The 22513-nt window shown below is 45.8% G+C and overlaps 2 protein-coding genes across 26 annotated transcripts in view; one reads left to right on the forward strand and one right to left on the reverse strand.

The window, feature by feature from the left end:
* The window catches only part of CELF1 (CUGBP Elav-like family member 1), a 104170-nt gene extending 93431 nt beyond the window's left edge, over positions 1-10739 (reverse strand). For 11 of the 24 annotated variants that reach the window (XM_065595281.1, XM_065595279.1, XM_065595277.1 and 8 more), the window contains exon 1: positions 10583-10739. In XM_065595281.1, coding sequence (XP_065451353.1) covers positions 10583-10728 — 146 coding nt within the window. In that variant the 5' untranslated portion in view covers positions 10729-10739. The remainder of the gene's footprint in view (positions 1-10582) is intronic. The other 13 variants (XM_065595295.1, XM_065595293.1, XM_065595291.1 and 10 more) reach the window with 3 other exon arrangements.
* A 96-nt stretch (positions 10740-10835) lies between these two features.
* PTPMT1 (protein tyrosine phosphatase mitochondrial 1) lies at positions 10836-22215 on the forward strand. 2 transcript variants are annotated; one of them, XM_005294993.4, is made up of 4 exons: positions 10838-11139; positions 11244-11324; positions 17862-18053; positions 21965-22215. In XM_005294993.4, the coding sequence occupies exons 1-4, from the start codon at positions 10969-10971 to the stop codon at positions 22154-22156; spliced, it is 636 nt and encodes a 211-aa protein (XP_005295050.2). In that variant the 5' UTR covers positions 10838-10968; the 3' UTR covers positions 22157-22215. The 2 variants fall into 2 exon arrangements, with proteins under 2 accessions (XP_005295051.2, XP_005295050.2); XM_005294994.5 differs by lacking the exon at positions 11244-11324 and having other exon boundaries at positions 10836-11139.
* The last annotated feature ends 298 nt before the right edge of the window (positions 22216-22513 follow it).

Below are 22513 nucleotides of genomic sequence, written 5' to 3' on the forward strand. Positions count from 1 at the left end.
GAGCGCTTAAAGACGATAAAGTCATTGCGGAGAAACTAAACAAATTCTTTGCTTCAGTCTTCACGGCTAAGAATGTTAGGGAGATTCCCAAACCTGAGCCTGCTTTTGTAGGTGACAAATCTGAGGAACTGTCACAGATTGAAGTGTCACTAGAGGAGGTTTTGGAATTAATTGATAAACTTAACATTAACAAGTCACCGGGACCAGATGGCATTCATCCAAGAGTTCTGAAAGAACTCAAATGTGAAGTTGCGGAACTATTAACGAGGGTTTGTAACCTGTCCTTTAAATTGGCTTCTGTACCCAATGACTGGAAGATAGCTAATGTAACGCCAATATTTAAAAAGGGCTCTAGAGGTGATTCCGGCAATTACAGACCTGTAAATCTAAAGTTAGTACCAGGCAAATTAGTCGAAACAATAGTAAAGAATAAAATTGTCAGACACATAGAATAACACAAATTGTTGGGAAAAAGTCAACATGGTTTCTGTAAAGGGAAATCATGTCTTACTAATCTATTAGAGTTCTTTGAAGGGGTCAACAAACATGTGGACAAGGGGGATCCAGTGGACATAGTGTACTTAGATTTCCAGAAAGTCCTTGACAAGGTCCCTCACCAAAGGCTCTTACGTAAATTAAGTTGTCATGGGAGAAAAGGGAAGGTCCTTTCATGGACTGAGAACTGGTTAAAAGACAGGGAACAAAGGGTAGGAATTAATGGAAAATTCTCAGAATGGAGAGGGGTAACTAGTGGTGTTCCCCAAGGGTCAGTCCTAGGACCAATCCTATTCAATTTATTCAAAAATGATCTGGAGAAAGGGGTAAAAAGTGAGGTGGTAAAGTTTGCAGATGATACTAAACTGTTCAAGATAGTTAAGACCAAAGCAGACTGCGAAGAACTTCAAAAAGATCTCACAAAACTAAGTGATTGGCCAACAAAATGGCAAATGAAATTTAATGTGGATAAATGTAAGGTAATGCATATTGGAAAAAATAACCCCAACTATACATACAATATGATGGAGGCTAATTTAGCTACAACAAATCAGGAAAAAGACCTTGGAGTCATCGTGGATAGTTCTCTGAAGACGTCCACGCAGTGTGCAGAGGCGGTCAAAAAAGCAAACAGGATGTTAGGAATCATTAAAAAGGGGATAGAGAATAAGACGGAGAATATATTATTGCCCTTATATAAATCGATGGTACGCCTACATCTTGAATACTGCATACAGATGTGGTCTCCTCATCTCAAAAAAGATATACTGGCACTAGAAAAGGTTCAGAGAAGGGCAACTAAAATGATTAGGGGTTTGGAGAGGGTCCCATATGAGGAGAGATTAAAGAGGCTAGGACTCTTCAGCTTGGAAAAGAGGAGACTAAGGGGGGATATGACAGAGGTATATAAAATCATGAATGATGTGGAGAAAGTAGATAAGTAAATAACTTTTCCTTATTCCCATAACACAAGAACTAGGGGTCACCAAATAAAATTAATAGGCAGCAGGTTTAAAGCAAATAAAAGGAAGTTATTCACACAGCATACAGTCAACTTGTGGAACTCCTTACCTGAGGAGGTTGTGAAGGCTAGGACTATAACAGCGTTTAAAAGAAAACTGGATAAATTCATGGAGGTTAAGTCCATTAATGGCTTTAGCCAGGATGGGGTCCCTAGGCTCTGTTTGTCAGAGGGTGGAGATGTATGGCAGGAGAGAGATCACTTGATCATTACCTGTTAGGTTCACTCCCTCTGGGGCACCTGGCATTGGCCACTGTCGGTAGACAGGATACTGGGCTAGATGGATCTTTGGTCTGATCCAGTACGGCCATTCTTATGTTCTTAAATTGACCCTGCTGGGTCGAATTTGGGGTAGTGTGGATGCAATTCGACGGTATTGGCCTCCAGGAGCTATCCCAGAGTGCTCCATTGTGACGGCTCTGGACAGCACTCTCAACTCAGATGCACTGGCCAGGTAGACAGGAAAAGCCCCACGAACTTTTGAATTTCATTTCCTGTTTGGTCAGCGTAGTGAGCTGATCAGCACAGGTGACCATGAAGTCCCAGAATCACAAAAGAGCCCCAGCATGGACCGAACGGGAGGTACTGCATCTGATCGCTGTATGGGGAGACGAATCCGTGCTATCCGAACTCCGTTCCAAAAGACAAAATGCCGGAATATTTGAAAAAATCTCCAAGGGCATGAAGGACAGAGGTTGTAACAGGGACCCGCAGCAATGCCGCATGAAGCCTATCAAAGAACCAGAGAGGCAAACGGCCGCTCCAGGTCAGAGCCCCAGACATGCTGCTTCTATGATGAGCTGCATGCCATTCTAGGGGGTGCCCCTACAACACACCTGTGCTTCCCTTCCCTTCCCCCCCCCCCCGGGCTACCTTGGCAGTTATCCCCCCATTTGTGTGACGAATTAATAAAGAATGCATGAATTTGAAACAACAATGACTTTATTGCCTCTGGAAGTGGAGATCAAAGGGGGGAGGGGAGGGTGGTTGGCTTACAGGGAAGTAGAGTGAACCAAGGGGGCAGGTTTTCATCAAGAAGAAACAAACAGAACTGTCACAGCGTAGTCTGGCCAGTCATGAAACTGGTTTTCAAAGCTTCTCTGATGCACAGTGCACCCTGCTGTGCTCTTCTAACCGCCCTGGTATCTGGCTGTGCGTAATCAGCGGCCAGGCGATTTGCCTCAACCTCCCAACCCGCCATAAACGTCTCCCCCTTACTCTCACAGATATTGTGGAGCACACAGCAAGCAGTAATAACGATGGGAATATTGGTTTTGCTGAGGTCTAATCAAGTCAGTAAACTGCGCCAGCGATCTTTTAAACATCCAAAGGCACATTCTACCACTATTATGCACTTGCTCAGCCTATAGTTGAACTGCTCCTTACTACTGTCTAAGCTTCATGAGCCATGGGAGCAAGGGGCAGGGTGGAGTAGGTGCGACCGCGCGGTGCTGCCAACAGAGAGCAGCCTGAGGCAGAAGCCTCCAGCTGACATGATATTCCAGGCAGGACTGAATCTCCATTAGATGAAACTTAAAGAAGAGAATGACCTGGAGTCATTCCCATTTTTGTCCAGGCGCCCCCGACCAACCTCAGAGGCCGTCCAGGAGCACCCACGTCTGCCCAGGCGCCGCCTACCAACCTAACCGAGGTCGGTCAGGAGCACCCATTGTGCGACAGCGGCGGCTAGCAGTTGTACTGTACCGTCTGCGGTCCGCAAGGCAAGGCAAGGCAAGGCAAGGGGATGCTGCTGTGTAGCACTGCAATACCGCGTCTGCCAGCAGCACCCAGGAGACATACGGTGACAGTGAGCTGAGCGGGCTCCATGCTTGCCATAGTATGTCATCTGCACAGGGAACCCATCTGCTTTCACGGAGGGAGGGAGGCCTGACCACATGTACCCAGGACCACCAGCAACAATGTTTTTGCCCCAACAGACATTGGGAGCTCAAACCAGAATTCCAATGGGCGGCAGAGACTGCGGGAACTGTGGGATAGCTACCACAGTGCAACGCTCCGAAAGTCGACACTAGCCTCGGTACTGTGGACGCACACCGCCGACTTAATGCACTTAGTGGGGACACACACAATCGACTGTATCAAATCGATTTCTAAAAAATCGACTTCTATTAAATCGACCTAATTTCGTAGTGTAGACATACCCTAAGTGGTTTCCTTCCCAATTCACAGCTCCCACTCCCCTCCATGATCGGGACTGTCCTCAGAATGTCTTGTTCAGCTTTGTTTCTGGGTGAATCCCTTACCAACAGGTCAATGGCCAGTGGACAGAGATGAACCCCTTTTCTGCCTGAGGGCAACTGCAAAAATAATAAACATCTTTGTAAATAGCCAGGGGTAGTGATGAGCCAAAGGGCAACAACCTGCATTGGAAATGACGAGGTTGAAAGGCAAAATGAAGAAATCTGCTATGAGACTGATGAATGGGGATGTGGAGGTCTGCATCTTATAAGTCAACTGACAGAAAATCTTCTCTGTAGTCAGGGGGACTTTGGCATTTCCATTTTGAATTTGCACTTCCTCAGGAACTTTTTGAGATTCTTCAGGTTTATTTCCCTGTTGCTGCTTCATTTCTTCTTGACCAAGAATAAATCCAAATACAAACCTTGCTCCCTTTTTGGGGCTGGGACTGGTTCTATTATTCCAAAGTGCAGGAGATGAAGAACAGCTGATTACTTTTGCCCATGTTTTTGAGGGTTCTTGAAAGAAGGGAAATGGATAAAGCTGGAAGAAAGGGAACTAAGCAGATCCAGTATATACCCTCTTTCTGAGGCCTCTAGAAACCACTTATCGGTGGTGTTTCGAGGCCAACAATCTGCAACTGGCAAAGATAATCATCTACACACTAGTCCATCCCAGCTTGTTACAGCAGCAGTCATATATTAAAAACTGGAGAACCGGATGGTCTTGTGGATATCACCTCCGAATAACTGTCTTTGGTTCTAGACCACTCTCTTCTAGAGTGGCTGGGATTGTCTCGTCTCCTAAGCCTGATGTTCTGGAAAGAGTGCTTGTGTCTGGAATAGACTCCTGTGAAGAGTGGCAAGGAGCCTCAGAAACTAAGGAAAAAAATGGGTTGGGACAGGAGTCTGAAAGGGGGAGAGGGATGGGACTAGAAAGAAACAAAGAAATTGCCACCAGACTAGTGGTCAATGCCACTTGCTTCAGAAAAAGATGCAAGAAACCCTGTAGTATACACTTTCGGAAGAGTCTGCCTATAGAGAAGTTTCTTACTAACCATTGTCAGAGGCTAGCTTATGCCCTAAAGCCTGAAGGTTTACATCTTGTTATTTTATTTCCTACTGAATGTAACTGTGGATGTTCTCATTATCCATATAAGCATCTAATTCTTTTTGGAATCCTGCTAAACTCTTGACTTTTATAGTATCTTGTTGCAGTGACTTCCACAACTAAATTAGTGTAAAAAATATTTCCTTGAGACCCATTAATCTTCTGCCATGGTGAAAACTGAGTGAGTCATTCCTACTTTTTAGTTCCACAGCCAGCTTCTAATCCATTATTGTACTTTGTCTCTCACCCCATGACTATTTAGCTTTTTTAACAGCCTTTTCCAAGGGACTTTGTCAAAGTCATTTTGAAAATCCAAACCATTCTCCTTTATTCACAATATCAACATGTCTAAAAAGTCTAACAGACTAGAGCAGGGGTAGGCAACCTATGGCACACGTGCCAAAAGCGGCACGCGAGCTGATTTTCAGTGACACTCACACTGCCCAGGTCCTGGACACCGATCTGGGGGGCTCTGCATTTTAATTTAATTTTAAATGAAGTTTCCAAACATTTTAAAAACCTTATTTACTTTACAATAATAGTTTAGTTATATATTACAGACTTATAGAAAGAGACCTTTTAAAAACATTAAAATGTATTACTGGCAGGCGAAACCTTAAATTAGAGCGACTAAATGAAGACTCGGTACATCACTTCTGAAAGGTTGCCGACCCCCTGGACTAGAGTATGACTTTCCTTTGCAGAAGGTGTGCTAGTTAGTCCACATATCATATTTATCTATATGTTTTCATTCTATTTTTAAATAGAATTCCTATCAATTTCGCTATTATCAAAATAAGGTTTATTATTTTGTAATTCTTTGGATCACCCCTAGCAACTTTTCTAAAGATGTGTTGCCTTCTAGCTCTCTGGTATAACAGCTAATTTTAATGAGAAATGGCAGATTTTTCTTGGCAGTTCATTAAGTTTTTTCAGAACTCTTGAATGTATATCCTCTAATCCTAGTAACTTGCTGCTATTCATCAATTTGTTCCAGCACTTTTTCTTTTGATATCTCAATCACTGTCAGTATCTCATTTTTATAACCTGAAAACTGCAGGTCCAGGGTAACTATTTAGCTAGTCTTCCTCTCCATACATTAGCACAACCAGAGTGCACTGCGCCATGTACTGCTGTTCTTGCCATTCTGTGTCTATGTCCTCCAGCTATGAGATATCTGCCCAGGTTTTCCCAGAATACATGGAAAACCATAGTAAGGCAAAGTGGAAGATATGGATGCCCAAATAACTATGATGGCAGAAAAGCTGCTGTATGAACACAAACGGAAGGGTGTTACTTGTAACTAGCTAAGGTTACCATACCTCTCACTGGTTAAATCATAGTTAAAAACTTTAAGGTATGCACAGCTTTGCGTGGCTTGTAACTGTTAAGTGTGGACTGAGAAAAAGGCTTTTTTTAGTGTCAACTGGGTGTTGAAGTTCACATCTTACTGAAGTGAACAGAATAGGAAGGAGCAAGTCCCCCTACCTTACTGTTTCTGGTACTGGCTGGAAAAAGTTTTCTGTAAAGCTGATTTAACAGAATAGGCATCGTTAAAGACAAAAACATTGCTAAAGACAAGTTAAGGCTCTGTAGAAAAGTGGGAGGGGAGAGAAGCAATAATGATGGATTCACTCTAAAAATGCAAGAATCCATGATTATTTCATGCCTAAGAGATTGCCCCTTCCCCTTAAATCCAGTCTGGTACTGGCAAGTTGAAAATGACCACAATCAGCAGCATCTATGGCAAAAAAAATAGAGAGGTAAAGGAAAACTTCATCACAATATAAGAGATATTCCAATCATTACATCTATTAGAAAGAAGAAAGTTGGTAAACAAGCGTGTCTTAAAGGTAATTAAAAAAATTAATAATTAACTAAGAAGCAACCATAGTGACAATCTATAGCTTACAATGAATACGTAGGAAAGAAATGGCCTGTAAGTTACTGAAAGGCAAGTTCTACACTTTTACATCGCTGCAGACAAAGCACTTTAAAAGTAATCAATTTTAAAACATATCTGAGCTTTCAACAGCTTTTGTTATTTTAAATTGGATAACTTGAAAGTGATTTACTAGTATTAAATTTAACAAAAATAGTCAGATGTTTCTTCCAACAATAGTTACAGTTCCTGCTTTCTCAGGAATTCAAATACAAGTAACGCCATGATCCTCCAGACACTTATGCATGTAAATAATTCCAGCTGGTTTAATGGGATTACTCAGATGTATAAATTTAAGTATATAATTAATGCTTGGTCTACATGTAAAAGTGATATCAACATAACTATGTCAGTCAGGGTGTGAAAACCCCCTCCACATCCCTGACCATCATAGACATGCTGACAAACTCATTCCCACTCTTTCCCTCTCCACACCCCCCAGACACATACACACACTGTAAAAGAGGGCTTCTGTCACGGTAGCTAATGTTGTCCAGAGAGGTGGTACTCCTACACCGACAGAAAAACTTCTATTGATGTAGGCCACTTCTACATGAGGGGGCTAGGTCAGCATAAGCTCTGTAACGTAGATATAACCTAAGTGTTTGCAGGATCGGTGCTCCAGTCCTACTCTCCAATACAATATTAGAATCTTGGTGCCAAGAAATAAAATGGCATCTATAACAGAGATCATTGTGGAAGAATGCAGCTACATTATAAAATGTCATACCATTTTTCAGCACTGGTACTAGCAACAGTTTTAAGTACTCCTGTAGACTGAGCTCAAGTGTTTTTTGCACTATGTCTTGAAGCCCCTTATCTAGTAAATAGTTAACTATCTAGAGTCTAGTGGCTAGATCCTGCAACTGGATCCATCTAGGCACAACCCATGCGCCTAAGTGGGTAGATCCCCTTTGACTTCAATGGGGTTCTGTGTTGGCAGACCTGCACCTGGGCAGATTCAGATGTGGGATATAATCCTAAACCCCACACAACAGGAGCTTGCCTACCACAGGCAGCCAGGTGAGTAGCAGCTTCAAATATCTGACACACTGGGGTACAGGGCTCCCATAACATCCAACACAGCCAGTGCTGAAATAGCACCACTACTGGCTGCTCAAGATTTAGGTCTTGAAACAGCTCTGGAAAGGACAACAGAAAGTTCTTAACAGATTCCTAAAACGTTAGAAATAGTTAGGAAAGGGATAGATAAGAAGACAGAATATATCATTATGCCACTATATAAGTCCATGGTATCCCCCACATCTTGAATACTCGAAAAGAAGAACAGGAGTACTTGTGGCACCTTAGAGACTAACAAATTTATTAGAGCATAAGCTTTCGTGGACTACAGCCCACTTCTTCGGATGCATCCGAAGAAGTGGGCTGTAGTCCACGAAAGCTTATGCTCTAATAAATTTGTTAGTCTCTAAGGTGCCACAAGTACTCCTGTTCTTCTTTTTGCGGATACAGACTAACACGGCTGCTACTCTGAAACCTGTCATCTTGAATACTGTGTGCTGTTCTGGTCACCCATCTCAAAAAAGATGTATTGGAACTGGAAACTGCAGACAAGGGCAACAAAAATGATTAGCGAGACAACAGTTTCCATATGAGGAGAGATTGAAAAGACTGGGATTGTTCAGCTTAGAAAACAGACAGCTGAGGGGGGATATGGTAGAGATTTGTAAAATCATGGATGCTATGGAGAAAATGAATAGGGAATTGTTATTTATCCCTTTATCCCTAACACAAAAAGGTGGGGTCACCTGACGAAATTAATAGATAGCAAGTTTAAAACTAACCTAAGGAAGTACTTCACACAGCGCACAGTCAACCTGTTGAACCCATTGTCAGGAGATGATGTGAAAGCCAAAAATATAATTGGTTCGGGAAAGAATTAGATAAATTCATGGAGGATAGGTCCATCAATGGCTATTAGCCAAGACTGTTCAGGGACACAACCCCGTGCCCTGGGTGTCCCTAACTTCTGACTACCAGAAGCTAGGACTAGACATCAGGGGATGGATCTCTTGATAATTGCCCTGTTCTGTTCATTCCCCTGACTCATCTGGCACTGGCCACTGCCAGAAGACAGGATACTGGGCTAGCGAGACCACTTGTCTGACCCAGTGTGGCCCCCCCTCTTACGTTCTCATGTAAATATTTGACGTTCTTGCACTAAAAATATCTCTCTCTCTCTCCACAGCTGCCTCCAGCATCACTGAGAACAAGCACACGGGAGGATTTAGGATGTTCACACAGTGTAATAAACTCCATTTGTTAAACTGAGCTATAAAAAAGTGTTACTTAAAGGCACCTGTAATAAGTTTGGCAATTCCTGTAGTCACTGGTTCTAATCTAGTAAAACTCTCAAGCCCAAGAAAAAAAGATGAGCTCTACAACACGATCAGGTTATCAAGTACAAATCCAGCAGACCAAAGTAGAAACACAATAGAGTCAGAGACCCCTCATACATAACTTTCTGCTTTCTCTTTTCTACATCAAGGGAGTTCCACCTCAAACACATCTTGATCGCAGTGGGACAGTACAGCACAAGGAGAGCATTTGAAAAGTTTCCCTTACACTTACCAGCATGAGGACCAAGCCTACAATTTTACATGTGAAAAACACCAGCACTACCATTCCCTAAATTTAGAGAAATGAAAGTTAACATATTTTATTGTAGCATTGTCTTTCAACTTCCAATTCAATAAACTTTTTTTCCCCTAAATAGCTTACTCTTTCACCAAGGCTTTTGTTACACCTTGTTTTCTCTTCTCATCATCATCCTATATTTTCTTTCCTATTATCAATTTCCTCTTCCACCAAGTCTTTATATCTTTCTTTCCCTGCACTGTTCTCTGTCTTTCCCCTTGTATTGCCTTTCTCACATATTTACCGCAAAGAGGTCTCAGTTATGTACTTTACTTCCCCTTTCTTATTCTCTTACTCCCTTCCCATTTACCCACCTAAATGAAAGCCTATCTGAACATCTCATCCAGCTTCCCACCACTGTAACACTTCACCAACCCAAGAAACTAACAGAGCTGAGTGAGCCAGCAAAGATATATGAAAAATGGATTGGAGCCGAGTATCTGTTGGACACCAGCTGGAGACCGCAGAGAAGTTAAAGGGCGTGAGCCCCAAAACTATATCAGGACAGCGATTCTGTTTCCTTTCAGCATTTTCAAGGGAATGTTTTCATGAGATGTAGTCAGAGCACGAACGCTACAGGGAATTGGCTCGCCTCGTAGCCAGAAACATCGCAATCCATGCAAAGTGCCCCCTTCCCCATGGACGGCGCCATTAAGCGGTTCTGGAGCGCTTACGGCCCCTGCCCCAATCAGCGCCGTTAGCCCCAGGCAGGGCACACGGCGCGGCACAGCCGGCTCGCACACCCTATTAGCGCTTCTAGGGAGCTCGGCCCTAGCCCGCTCCACAAATGCGGATTATCGAGGGACCTGGGAGCCTCCGAGACAATATCAGCCACTCGCCCAGCCCCAGCGGCTCCTGGGTCGCCACAGGGCATATCTCCTGGCACTGAGACTCCGGAACAGCAGGCAAGCGGGGGACGGCTCCGAACTCCCCGGGGACCGACTCTCGCCAAGAGCCCTTTCAGGGGAGCGAGCGAGTCCCCACCCGCCCCACGGGCAGAGACAGAGCGGGGGAAGCACCAGGCCGGGGACCAGCCGAGCAGGTGGCTCCCTATGGGGAGGGGACCAGAGAGGCCCGGGCCCGTGATGGCCCCTAGCCAGGGACTCAAGGGAGGGGGAGGCCGGTCCCGTTAACCGGGATGGGCGGGTCTCACTTACCGTTGGCTCCGCACTGTCCCTGCCCGGCCCGGGCACCTCCTGGCGGCCGCCGCCCTCACCTGCCCCGGGGATCCGCCCGCGCCCCTCTCCGCTCCCTCCGCCTCAGGCCGGCTTCGCAAGATGGCGGCGCTTCCGGGAGAGACCATGGAGGGCCCGGGGGCAGTGAGACAGGGGAAGGCGCAAGCTCCAAGGCCCCTCCCGCGCAGTGAGTCCGTCCGGCTCCCACCGACTCCCCTTCGCCCGCGCGGTGAGCCCGTCCGCCCCCCAGCTCCCACTCCCAGTGAGCCCGTCCGCGCGCCCTCGCCGCCCACCCGCCTAGTGAACTCGCCCGCCTCCTTTCACCCCTCACCGCCGAGCAAACCAGCCGGCCCCCTGCGGCTGCGAGGATGGGGGTGGCGGTCGCGCTGGGCTCCGGGGCCGCCCGGCTCTTCTTCTACCCGACGCTGCTCTACACCCTGGTGCGGGAGCGGCTGCCCGGCTCCCAGCGGCCCTGGTTTCACCGCATCGACCGGGCCGTGCTGCTGGGGGCGCTGCCGCTGCGGGCACGGAGCCGCAGGGTAACGGAGCACAGGGCGGGGGGGAGGCGGTCCGGGCGGGGGGCGGCGCGGGCTCTCACCCGCCTGCCCGCACCCAGCCGGCTCTGACTCTGTCTTCCCCGCAGCTGGTGGAAGAGGAGAACGTGCGCGGGGTGCTCACCCTGAACGAGGAGTATGAGACCCGCTTCCTCTGCTGCTCCGCCCAGGTGAGCCGGAGACTGGGCCTGCCCCGCACGTGCGGGGCCTCCGCTCCTCCGGGTCGCAGGGCGGTGTGAGCGGTTGGGTGGGGAGCGTCCCAGTCCCCGGCAAGGCTGCGGTGTGGCTGTCACGAGCCCCTGCACTTCTCCGCCCTGCCAGCGGGGTGGGTAACTTTTCTCTCTCCGCGGGCAGAGTGGCCTGGACCATTGACAGGCTCCAGACTTTCAGCCCAGGAAGAGCCGTTACTCCCCTGAAGGGAGACGCTCCCTGTTCTAATCCCCCTACTGCTTTCCAAACCTCTACTCGGCGTGCAAAGTTTGAGCGCTTTAACACGATTTCTAGTTGAACAGAGCTAAATGCTATATACTAAAATGTTTGCGGGGGGGAAGTTTGGTTTGTGGAAAGGGAGTATTCAGCCCAGCCCTTCATTTAACACAAGAATAATAAATTAATTTAGTGCTGGAAAGAGCCACGTCTAGTATAGAGCCACTGAGGAGGCGGATAGAGGTTAGAGAGGTGTTTGGTCTCATGGCCTGTTTACTTTTGTGTCTCTTGTGAGAATGTGTAGAAGCCGGCCAGTTAGCAGCTACTGTAGCGGTGACATCTGTCCAACAGAAACTGTACTCATCTGGCCATCATTTATTATGGGTGTGCAGTCAATGTGCTTGGAGCTGTACAACACACAGTCCCTGCAGCCTATTAGAGAAGACAGTTCAATCTTTCATATTACCTGGTGAGGTGAAGATCAAATTTCAAACCATTATGGACAATTCTAACTATTGAGTTCTGCACTTCTCTGGTGGTTGGACTTTGATGGACTTTGTTCACTAGTGACCTGGGCCAGATTTGAAACTATCCGTGAAAGGCTCTTTATGCCCTTACCAATCCCTAGAGGTATCCAAACCTGCCGCATTACTGAAGCTCCAGAGAACCTCTGAAGCACAGTTACAACCAAGTATTTCTGACAATAGCAAGCAACATTAGTTTCATAACATCAGATCCTGAAAGCGACTAACAGTTGAAGTTAGAAGCTCTGGAGTAACATGATGCATGATTGGCGAATATGGAATAAGCAGGGTAGTTCCTGCTATAGAAATAGAAATGTATGAGTTAAGGGCTGTCTGATCTGCTTTCTTGTCGGAAAGCAGCCAGTGTCAGATGCCTCTGAGGAAGGAATAACACTACCCCTCAGCATGTATTTTTGCCATACTGTACCACAAGGGAAATCTTTTTCTGCCCTGTCTGGTTGGGACTAGTTCCCACCCTAAATAATGAGGGAGTTGAAAGTCCTGTAACATCCTTTGTAGTGTCTCTGGAGACAATATATTTAATACTTAAGTGGAATGTACAAAGCTGTTTCCTACTGTGATCTCTTGCTGCAATAAATTCCAGAATACATAGCACCATAGCTCTACCCTTTTAGAGTGAATTAAGACTTGATTTCTTCACCCAGAAACTGACAGTCAACATTCAGTTTAATAACATAAAAAAAATGGTAGTGAGGAGGAAGAGAGCAGCAACATTGGAGGAGACAGAAGTTGAGGAGTATTCTACATTTCATTAAAATTTCTTCACAGATTGTAGCATTGTTGCCCTAACTTCAGAGGGCACCTCTTGTTCCCAGATGGAGAGCCCAATTGGCTTTCTCTGTACCACTTAATGTATTAACCTCTCCTCTTACCCAGTACGTCCATTCTTATGTTCTAGATAAGACCAATGGTCCATTTAGCCTAGTATCCTGTCTCTGACTGTGGCCAGTGCGAGATGCTTCAGAGGGAATGGACAGAACAGGGCAATTTCGAGTGATACTCTCATCCAGTCCCATCTTCTGGCAGTTGGAGGCTGAGGGACTCCTGGAGCCTGGTAGCTATTGATGGACTTATCCTTTATGAACTTATTTAAATCTTTTTTGCACTCAGTTATACTCTTGGCCTTCATAATATCCCATAGCAACGAGTTTCACAGGCTGACTGTGTATTTTGCGAAGTACTTCTTTATGTTTGTTGTAAACCTGCTGCCCATTCATTTCATCTGGTGACCACTAGTTCTTGTGTTATTTGAAGTGCTAAATAACACTTTCCTATTTGCTTTCTTCATAGTGTTCAGGATTTTATAGACCTCTATCATATCCTCCCTCTGTCATCTCTTTTCTAAACTGAACAGTTCTAGTCTGTTTAATCTCTCCTCATATGGAAGCTGTTCTATACTCCTAATCGTTTATGTTGCCCTTCTCTGCACCGTTTCCAATTGTAATTTATCTTTTTTTGAGATGAGGTGACCAGAACTGCATGAAGTACTCAAGATGTGGGCGTACAATGCATTTATAGAGGGGCATTGTGATATTTTCAATCTTATTTTCTATCCTTTTCCTAATGTAGCTTAACATTTTTTAACTGGTGCTGAACATTGAGCAGATGTTTTCAGAGAACTATCCACAATGACTCCAAGATCTTTCTTGAGTGGTAACAGCTAATTTAGACCCAATCATTTTGTGTGTATAGTTGGGATTATTTTTTCCAATGTGCATTGTTTGGCATTTATCATTGAATTTCATCTGCCATTTTATCATCCAGTCACCCAGTTTAATTAAACCCTTTTGTAGCTCTTCACAGTCATTTTTGGACTTAACTAGCTTGAGTAATTTTGCATAGTCTTCAGATTTTGCTACCTCACTGTTCACCCTCTCTTCCAGCTCATTTATGCATATCTTGAACAGCACAAGTCCTGGTACAAATTCTTAAGGGGAAAAAAAAAATGGAGATATCCCATCTCCTAGAACTGGAAGGGACCTTGAAAGGTCATCGAGTCCAGCCCCCTGCCTTCACTAGCAGGACCAAGTACTGATTTTGCCCCAGATTCCCAAGGATTGAACTCACAACCCTGGGTTTAGCAGGCCAATGCTCAAACCACTGAGCTATCCCCCCCCCCCCCCCCTTGAACCTGCTACTTACCTCTGTTCACTGTGAAAACTCATAATTTGTTCCTATCCTTTGATTCCTATCTTAAATGGATACTGATCCATGAAAGGACCTACCGTCTTAGCCCATGATTGCTTACTTTGCTCAAGAGCCGTTGGTGAGGGATCTTGTCAAAGGCTTTCTGAAAGTCTAAAGCACACTATCAACTGGATCACCTTTGTCCACGTGCTTGAAGACTCCCTCAAGAATTCTAATACATTGGTGAGGCATGATTTCTCTTTACAACGTGTTGACTCTTCCCCGACGTACCAGGTGTCAGATAATTTTGTTCTTGATTATAGTTTCAACCAATTCGGAAGTGTACTGAAGTTATGCTTATCGGTCTGTAATTGCCAGGATTGCCTTTCGAGCCCTTTTTAAAAATAGGCATTATATTAACTACCCTCCAGTCATCTGGAACAGAGGATGATTTAAGCAATAGGTTATATACCATAGTTAGTAATTCTGCAATTTCATATTTGAATTCCTTCAGAACTCTTGGGTGAATACTATCTGGTCCCGGTGACTCATTACTGTTTAATTTATCAATTTGTTCAAAATTGTCTATTGACTCCTCAATCTGGGACATTTCCCCACACCTGAGCCATTCTTTTTAGGTGACAAATCTGAGGATCTCACCATATCCTCTGCAATGAAGACTGATGCAAAGAATTCATGTATCTTCTCTGCAACAACCTTGTTTTCACTTAGTGCTCCTTCAACATCTCAATCGTCCAGAGACTCCACTGACTATTTGGCAGGCTTCCTGTTTCTGATAGACTTTACAAAAAAAAATGCTGTTAGTTTTTGTGTCCTTAGCTAGTTGCTTTTCTAATTCTTGCTTGGCCTGCCTTATTACGTTTTCACACTTGACTTGGCAGAGTTTATGCTCCTTTCTATTTTCCCCTGTAGGATTTGACTTTCAATTTTTAAAGGATGCCTTTTTGCCTCTAACTGCTTATTTTACTGTGCTGTTTAGCCATCATGGCATTTTTTTTTGTCCTCTTACCTGCTTGGTTTGGGGGGGGGGGGGGGGGGGGGTTGTTGTTGGGGGAGGGGGAGATGCATTTAGTTTGAGCCTCTATTATGGTATTTTTAAAATGTCTCCATGCAGTCTGCAGGCATTTCATTCTTGTGACTGTTCTTTTTAATTTCCATTCAACTAGCTTCCTCATTTTTGTGTAGTTTCCCTTTTTGAAGTTAAATACTGCTGTGGTGGGTTTCTTTGGCATTTTTTCTCCTACGAGGATATTAAACTTAAACATATTCTGGTTGCTATTACTGAGCTGTTCAGCTATATTCACCTCTTGGCCCAGATCCTGTGCTTTGCTTAGGACTAAATCCAAGATGCAGTCATTTAGTGTGTCTAGAAATTTTATCTCTGCATCCCTTCCTGAGGTGACATATACCCAGTCAATATGAGGCTAGTTGAAATCCCCATTATTGCATTTTCTGTCTGAGCATTTCACAATCACCATCCTGATCAGGTGGTCAATCGTATCTTCCTACTGCTACACCTATTATTCAAGCATGACATTTCTATCTATACAGATTCTGTGGTATAGTTTAATTTATTTAAGATTTTTATTTTGACTATTTCACATATTAGTCCCACTCTCCCACCATCATGACCTACTCTGTGATTCCTATATATTTTGTACCACAGTATTACCACATCCAATTGATTAGAATCATGGGAATGGAAGGGATCTTGAGGGGTCTTCTGATCCAGTCCCCTGCACTCAAGGCAGGATTAAGTATTATCTAGACCATCCCTGACAGGTGTGTCACCAAGTTTCCATAATGCTTATTATATCAATATTCTCATTCAATACTGGGCACTCTAGTTCACCTAGCTTAGTATTTAGACTTCTAGCATCTGTATGTAAGCACTTGTACATTTTGTCAATATTCAGTTGCTTGCATGTGTTACATTTAAATGGGCCTCTTCTACATCTGGCTGTTCCTCAATAGCTCCTACCTGTACTGTACCAACTTCTTTCCTATCCTCCTTGCTAGGATATAGAGTTATCCTCTTTAATAATTTCATCCCTAAGTGATGGTTCTGCTTGAACCGTGTGCTCCTCTGCACCTGTCAGCTTCCCCCCCCCCCCCCAGCCCTTAGTTTAAAAAACCCTCTACAACCTTTTTTAACTGTATATGCCAGCAGTCTGGTTCCATTTTGGTCTAGGTGGAGCCCATCCTTCCTGTGTAGGCTCCTCCTTTCCCAATAGGTACCCCAGTTCCTAATAAACTTAAAATCCTCCTCCCTGTACCATCATCTTATCCATGCATTGAGACCTCACAGTTCTTCCTGGCCCTGCCCATGGAACTGGAAGCTTTTCAGATAATGCTATCATGGAGGTCCTGGATTTCAATCTAGCAGCCTAAATTTGGCCTCCAGGACCTCTCTTTTCCCTATTCATTGATACCTACATGTACCACAGCCACTGGCTCCTCCTCAACAGCCTTCACACCCAGCAGGCAATTTACCAAGCAGTTTTCCTGATCATCAAAAACCCAACTATCTATGTTTATAATAATCAAATCCTCTATTACTGTTATCTGGCTCTTCCTAGTAATTGGGGTTCCCATCTCAGGAGGGTTATCCTCAGTGTGCGAGGACACCATGATACCATCTGGAAGGAGGGTCCTAACTATGGGATTGTTTCCCTGTGCTTCAGCTTGATGTTATCCTTCCAAGACTTTCATCCTCCTTAATAACATAGAGGTTGTCAGAGTGGGGATGGAACCATTCTATTGTGTGGTGGAAAGTCTCATCTATGTACCTGTCTTCCTTATCTCCTTCAGTTCAGCCACTCTGGCCTTAAGAGCCTGTGCTGTCTCTCTGAGGACCATGAGCTATTTGCACTGCATGTACACTCATTGCACCTCCCCACAAGGCAGGTAACTGTACATGCAGCACTCAATGCAATAAACTGGATAGCCCCACCCTGCTGATGAACTTCTGCCTTCGTTATTTTTACTCTTGCAGGCTTTTGGGGGGATCGGGGGATGGACAAAGAAGGGAGTAATTGGCTTCAGTTTAAAATATGTTTGTTAGGTAAATCTGCCCACTTCCTCGCTAAACTCCCCTGTTTGCCGTTCCTCTGGTTGCTTAGGAGCTGGCTTTTTAAACCCCTGATCTCCCTGAGTTAGCCCACTCCCTTGTCAAGGGATCTTAAAGGGGTTAGGGATCAAAGGATAGCAGGCTAGAGCCTCCTGACTAAGCTCTCAGCCTAGCAGGATGCTTGACTCAGCACACAGCCCCCACAACAGACCACACAACAAACTCATTAACTCACACATTCTAAGGGTCACTTAGTCTTTTCTCTTTCACCTGGAAAACTCCCTCACAAAAGTTGTATTCCTAGTGTCTAGTTTACACTCCGTTCTTTACCCTCTGATAACCATGACAAAGATTTTTCTCTCCCTTCCGTCATGTCTGATTTGTTCCTATCTTGATTTTCCCCCACTAACCTTTACTCCCTTGCACTGCTGCTATACCTCCCCGCTGTCTTGATGGGGCCTACCCTCTCTTCCACCCCAAGCTTGGTGACTGATTCAGTCCTTCTGTGTTCATTACAGGAGTGGGAGGCAATGGGAGTAGAGCAGCTGCGTCTCAGCACAGTGGACCTGACTGGAGTTCCCACATTGGAAAACCTGCAGAGAGGTGTTGAATTTGTACTGAAGCATCGGGAGTGTGGGAACAGTGTCTATGTGCACTGCAAGGCAGGACGCTCCCGCAGTGCCACCATGGTGGCAGCATATTTAATTCAGGTTAGAAGGCTTCTGTACTTAAAGAGCGCACATTTATACCCCAGGCTCCCTGGATAGGCAAACTATTGCTGAGATAAGGGGCCATCTCCTCAACAAGTTGCTTCCATTCAGTAAATTCAGCTGAGTGGATGATAGGGGAAGCTGCTGCTGCATGGGCAATAGGGTACTCCTGGTGGAATTATGCACCAAAAAATTAAAAATTATTTAACAAAAAAATAAAATTTCTGCACACTATTTTAAAATTCTTCCAAATTCTGCATATTTTATTTGTCAAAATAACACAATATAATCACACCAGTTTCAATTATTTTGGGTCATTTATTTCAAAATACCTGTCAGCAAGTATGTCTGTAACAATACAGACAACAAAAAAGATTCAGGAAATGTTTTTTGACAAATAGATTCCTTACTAGGCATATTAATACAGACCTTTGAGTAATAATGCATTTAAACTACAATACAGAACCATATTTCCCACACCCCTCAGAAGCAGAGCAAAGGCTTGGGGGAGTCAGGGGTAACAGAGGAGCTGAGGGAGAGGGAAGTAAATTGCTGGGAAGGAGCCTGGGTGTGAACTTGGAGGGCTGTTGGTTTTGGGTGGGAAAAGTATGGAACAGGTTTTAGGGTGGGGGTAGGGAGGGATTGTTAGGAAGTTTCCCCTATGCAGACCCTGACTGACCTCTAGCCTCTCCCAGTCAGGCACATCTGCCCCTGTCCCCATGTGTCTCTGTGCCCTCACCCAGCCACTCTGTACCTATGGAGCTCTGTACTCCTCCCCTGTCCCCATGTGTCTCTGTGCCGCCACTCTGTCCCTATGGAGCTCTGCACCCTTCCCCTGTCCCCATGTGTCTGCACCTCCCACCAGTGGCCCTGTGTCTCCATTCACATTCACAGGGCTAGCTTTAGGCCAATTTGGCTGAATGGGGGGGCAGTCAGGAAGGAGCTGGATGGGGCGGTGGGGGGCAGTCAGGGGACAGGGAAGGGGGGTGGATGGGGCAGGGGTCCTGGGGGTGGAGGTGGGGGGAGTGTCAAGAACTTTAGGTAGGGTTAGCATGCATCCGGATACATTATGCAATGCATGTAATATAATTTTATTATTTATATGGTTATGGAAAGTAAATAATACATGGAAGAAATGAAAGGTGTTTTTTACTCTTTACTTTTTTTTTTTTTTGTCATCACTGTCGGGGCCCCGCACTTCCTAAAGCCAGCCCTGCCCATTCAGCCCCTGAACTGGTCTGTCCTCCCCCCTAGCCCTTAGGAGCCCCTCTCTGACCTACAGGCCCTGTCTCCTAACTTGTCCTGACAAGTGCTGTGAAGGCAGCTCTCTCCTTGGCTGCAGGGAGTTGCAACTTTGTTCTATTGCTACAGTACCCTCTGGTGGGCGAAAGGCGAACTGCAGCAACATTTTGGCAGACTTTTTTTCTGCGTGAAAAATTAGAAATCTGCAGGGGCTCATTAAATATGCGTGCACGCAGTAGCACAGAATTCCGCCGGGAGTAACAAGGAGACTGCTCAGTGTCAGGCATGTTAAGAACTAATTTCAAATGTTATGGTTGTACTGAGTCTAGGCTGTATAGCCACTTGAGGAGAGGGAACGTTAGAGAGCGTGGCTAGATTCCAGGCTCATTGTGGATGAGCTGTTTGCCAGACCCTCCCTCTGCTCGTGTTGAGGGGGCAGGTAAGGCTGATCACCTAAAACTGCTAAATGAACTGGAACACGGGCTTCCTTTGATATTCCACTTCTTATCTCTATGCACATTGACACTAGTATGGGAATGGGTCTCCTAGGGTTCTCAATTTCACCTGCCCTGACAACACTGATAAATCACTACTTGCTGGAAGTAAAGTACTAGTGCATGTCACAATGTGGTTTCCGTCTGAAGTAGTCTAGCTTGCTTGGCACTTTCCTGTACAGTTATGCCTCTGGCTGCTCAGCTGTCTCCACAGAGATGGGCAATGGAAGCTGAACGGGTGACGTTTCTTGACTTCATGTGCAAGTGGACTGCAATTAAATGTGTGAAGCAGCTGTCACATTTAATTTCCTAGATTATTCTGACAGATTCTGTGGCTACTAGGTAGAGGGCCTAGTCCAGGGGCAGGCAAATGTTTTGGCCTGAGGGCCACATCGGGTTTCTGAAACTGTATGGAGGGCTAGTTAAGGGAGGCTGTGCCTCCCCAAACAGCCAGGTGTGGCCCATCTGACCCCACCTGCTTCTCACCCCCTGACAGCCCTGCCAGGACTTCTGCCACATCCACCCCTCCCTGTCCCACCACCTGCTGCCCTATCCAACCTCCCCTCTCCTTCCTGACTGCCCCTATTCAATCCCCCTGTTTGCTGCCCTCTGACTACCCCACCCCTTAACCACTCCCCTGCCCTCTATCCAAACCCCCTGCCTACCACCACGCTGCCTGGAGCACCGGTGGCAGGCAGTGCTACAGCTGCACCGCCCAGAGCACCAGGACGGGCAGCCCTGCCACCTGGCTGGAGCTAGCCACGCCACCGTGCAGTACAGAGCACCGGGTCAGGCCACTGCTCTGTAGTTGCGCTGCCTGGCAAGAGCTTGTAGCCCTTGCCGCCCAGAGTATTGCACTGGCGGTGCAGTGAGCTGAGGCTGTAGGGGAGGGGCCAGGAGCATCCCACAGGCTAGCCTCGCCTCTCGGGCCAGTAGCTCACATGCCGGGCAGGAGGGTCCCGCAGGCTGTAGTTTGCCTACCTCTGGCCTACTCCGTACTCCTTGCTGTAATAAATCCTGATTGGCACTGCTTCCCTTAGCCCCTCCCATGAGCAATGAAGAGTGACTCATTGTGAGTGAGCAGCTAATCAGCTGAAGAAATTGGAGCTCTCAGGGGGCAAGAAAGGGACCTTGCAGGGCTCAGGCTGATGGGAAGCTTAGTCTAACTAGTAATTGCACAATTTAACTGTTTCTTTAAATGCAAAATAAAATGCAGCATCAAGGGTAAGAACAAACTCAAGACAGAATAAAGTTGAAGTTCCCACAAACTGAGGCAGATTCATAACAGCATAAACTGATATTGAAAATATCAGTGCAACTCTGGAACCCTTTGGCATTTCAACGTTTGTGCAGGAATCCCTTAGTACTGCATTCATTAGTGTTTGCTTGAGCAGTGGAGGGAAGCAAGAGCAGTCTCAGTCTTTCACCTGTATTAGGAAAGCATATCAGGTAAAGTACAGCTGCTGTGTCGGTCCAGGGGCTCTGTTATGATTAGGGCAGGAGAAGCTGTCCACAAAAGCATGCAAATTTGGTGAGACATGGCTAGGTCCTACCAAATGCATGGACTGTGAAATCTGGTCTTTTGTGTGCTTTTACCTTATACTATACAGATTTCATAGGGGAGACAGTGTTTTTCAAATTGGGGGTCCTGACCCAAAAGGGAGTGTGGTGTGTGTGTGTGGGGGGGGGTGTTTACAGTAGTGCCACTCTTACTTCTGTGCTGCCTTCAGAGCTGGCCAGCAGCAGTGCAACCCTCCCTAAAATAACCTTCTGACCCCTCCACCCCCCAAACTCCTTTTTGGGTCAGGACTCCTACAATTACAACACTGTGAAATTTCAGATTTAAATAGCTGAAATAATGAAATGTACAATTTTTAAAATCCTAGGACTGTGAAATAGACCAAAATGGATCTTTGGTAGGGCCCTAGACATGGAGCCTCAGGTAATCATTTGCACCCCTCTATTTGAGGGAGTGTCCTCTCAGGAGCTCCTAGTGAGAGCTGGATGTCTCACTGAGGTAGGCAGGAGATAATATTCAGTACAAGGAGGGGTAAAGTGAGCCACTTTCCTTGACCACCTAAACTAGGCTCTGGAAGGTAGCTAGCCCCTCCAGAAACCTGTGTTGACCCATCTTTAGAGAGGATGGATTTTCATTCAGAATTTCTGCCTTTCCAGCTGTACCAGTGGAGCCCTCAGGAAGCAATAGAAGCCATTACCAGGATCCGTCCTCACATCCTTGTTCGCCCCAGGCAGGTCCAGGTCCTGGAAAGATTTCACAGGAATGTGATTGCTGAGGCAGCTGCAGAGTCTCAGCAAGAGCTACCAGAAACCCTCCATCAGCTCCCCACAACAAGCACAAGTTCCTAGTGCACTAATAAGGAACGGACGGCTGCACAACCAATAAAGAACTTTTCAGGCGCACAATAGCAATGGGAAGCTTGGTTTTTTTTCTTAACAGCTTCTGGCATCATGTCCTTACACATACAATACGTGACCCTCGGGTTGCCAACTTTCTAACCAAACAAAACTGACCACCCTTGTCCTTCCCCTTTGCCAAGGACCCGCCCTGCTCACTCTTCCCCAACCTTCCTCATTTTCAGCAGGCTGGGGAGGGCCCCTTTTTGACCAGGTGTTCTGGTTGAAAACATCAGTGCCATTATTGCAGGGGATAGAGGGGTGTCAAACTTCTTGCATTAATACCACCAGCAAAAAAGAAACCATATC

This window comes from Chrysemys picta, chromosome 4, assembly GCF_011386835.1.
Source record: "Chrysemys picta bellii isolate R12L10 chromosome 4, ASM1138683v2, whole genome shotgun sequence".
Lineage (NCBI taxonomy): Eukaryota > Metazoa > Chordata > Testudines > Emydidae > Chrysemys > Chrysemys picta.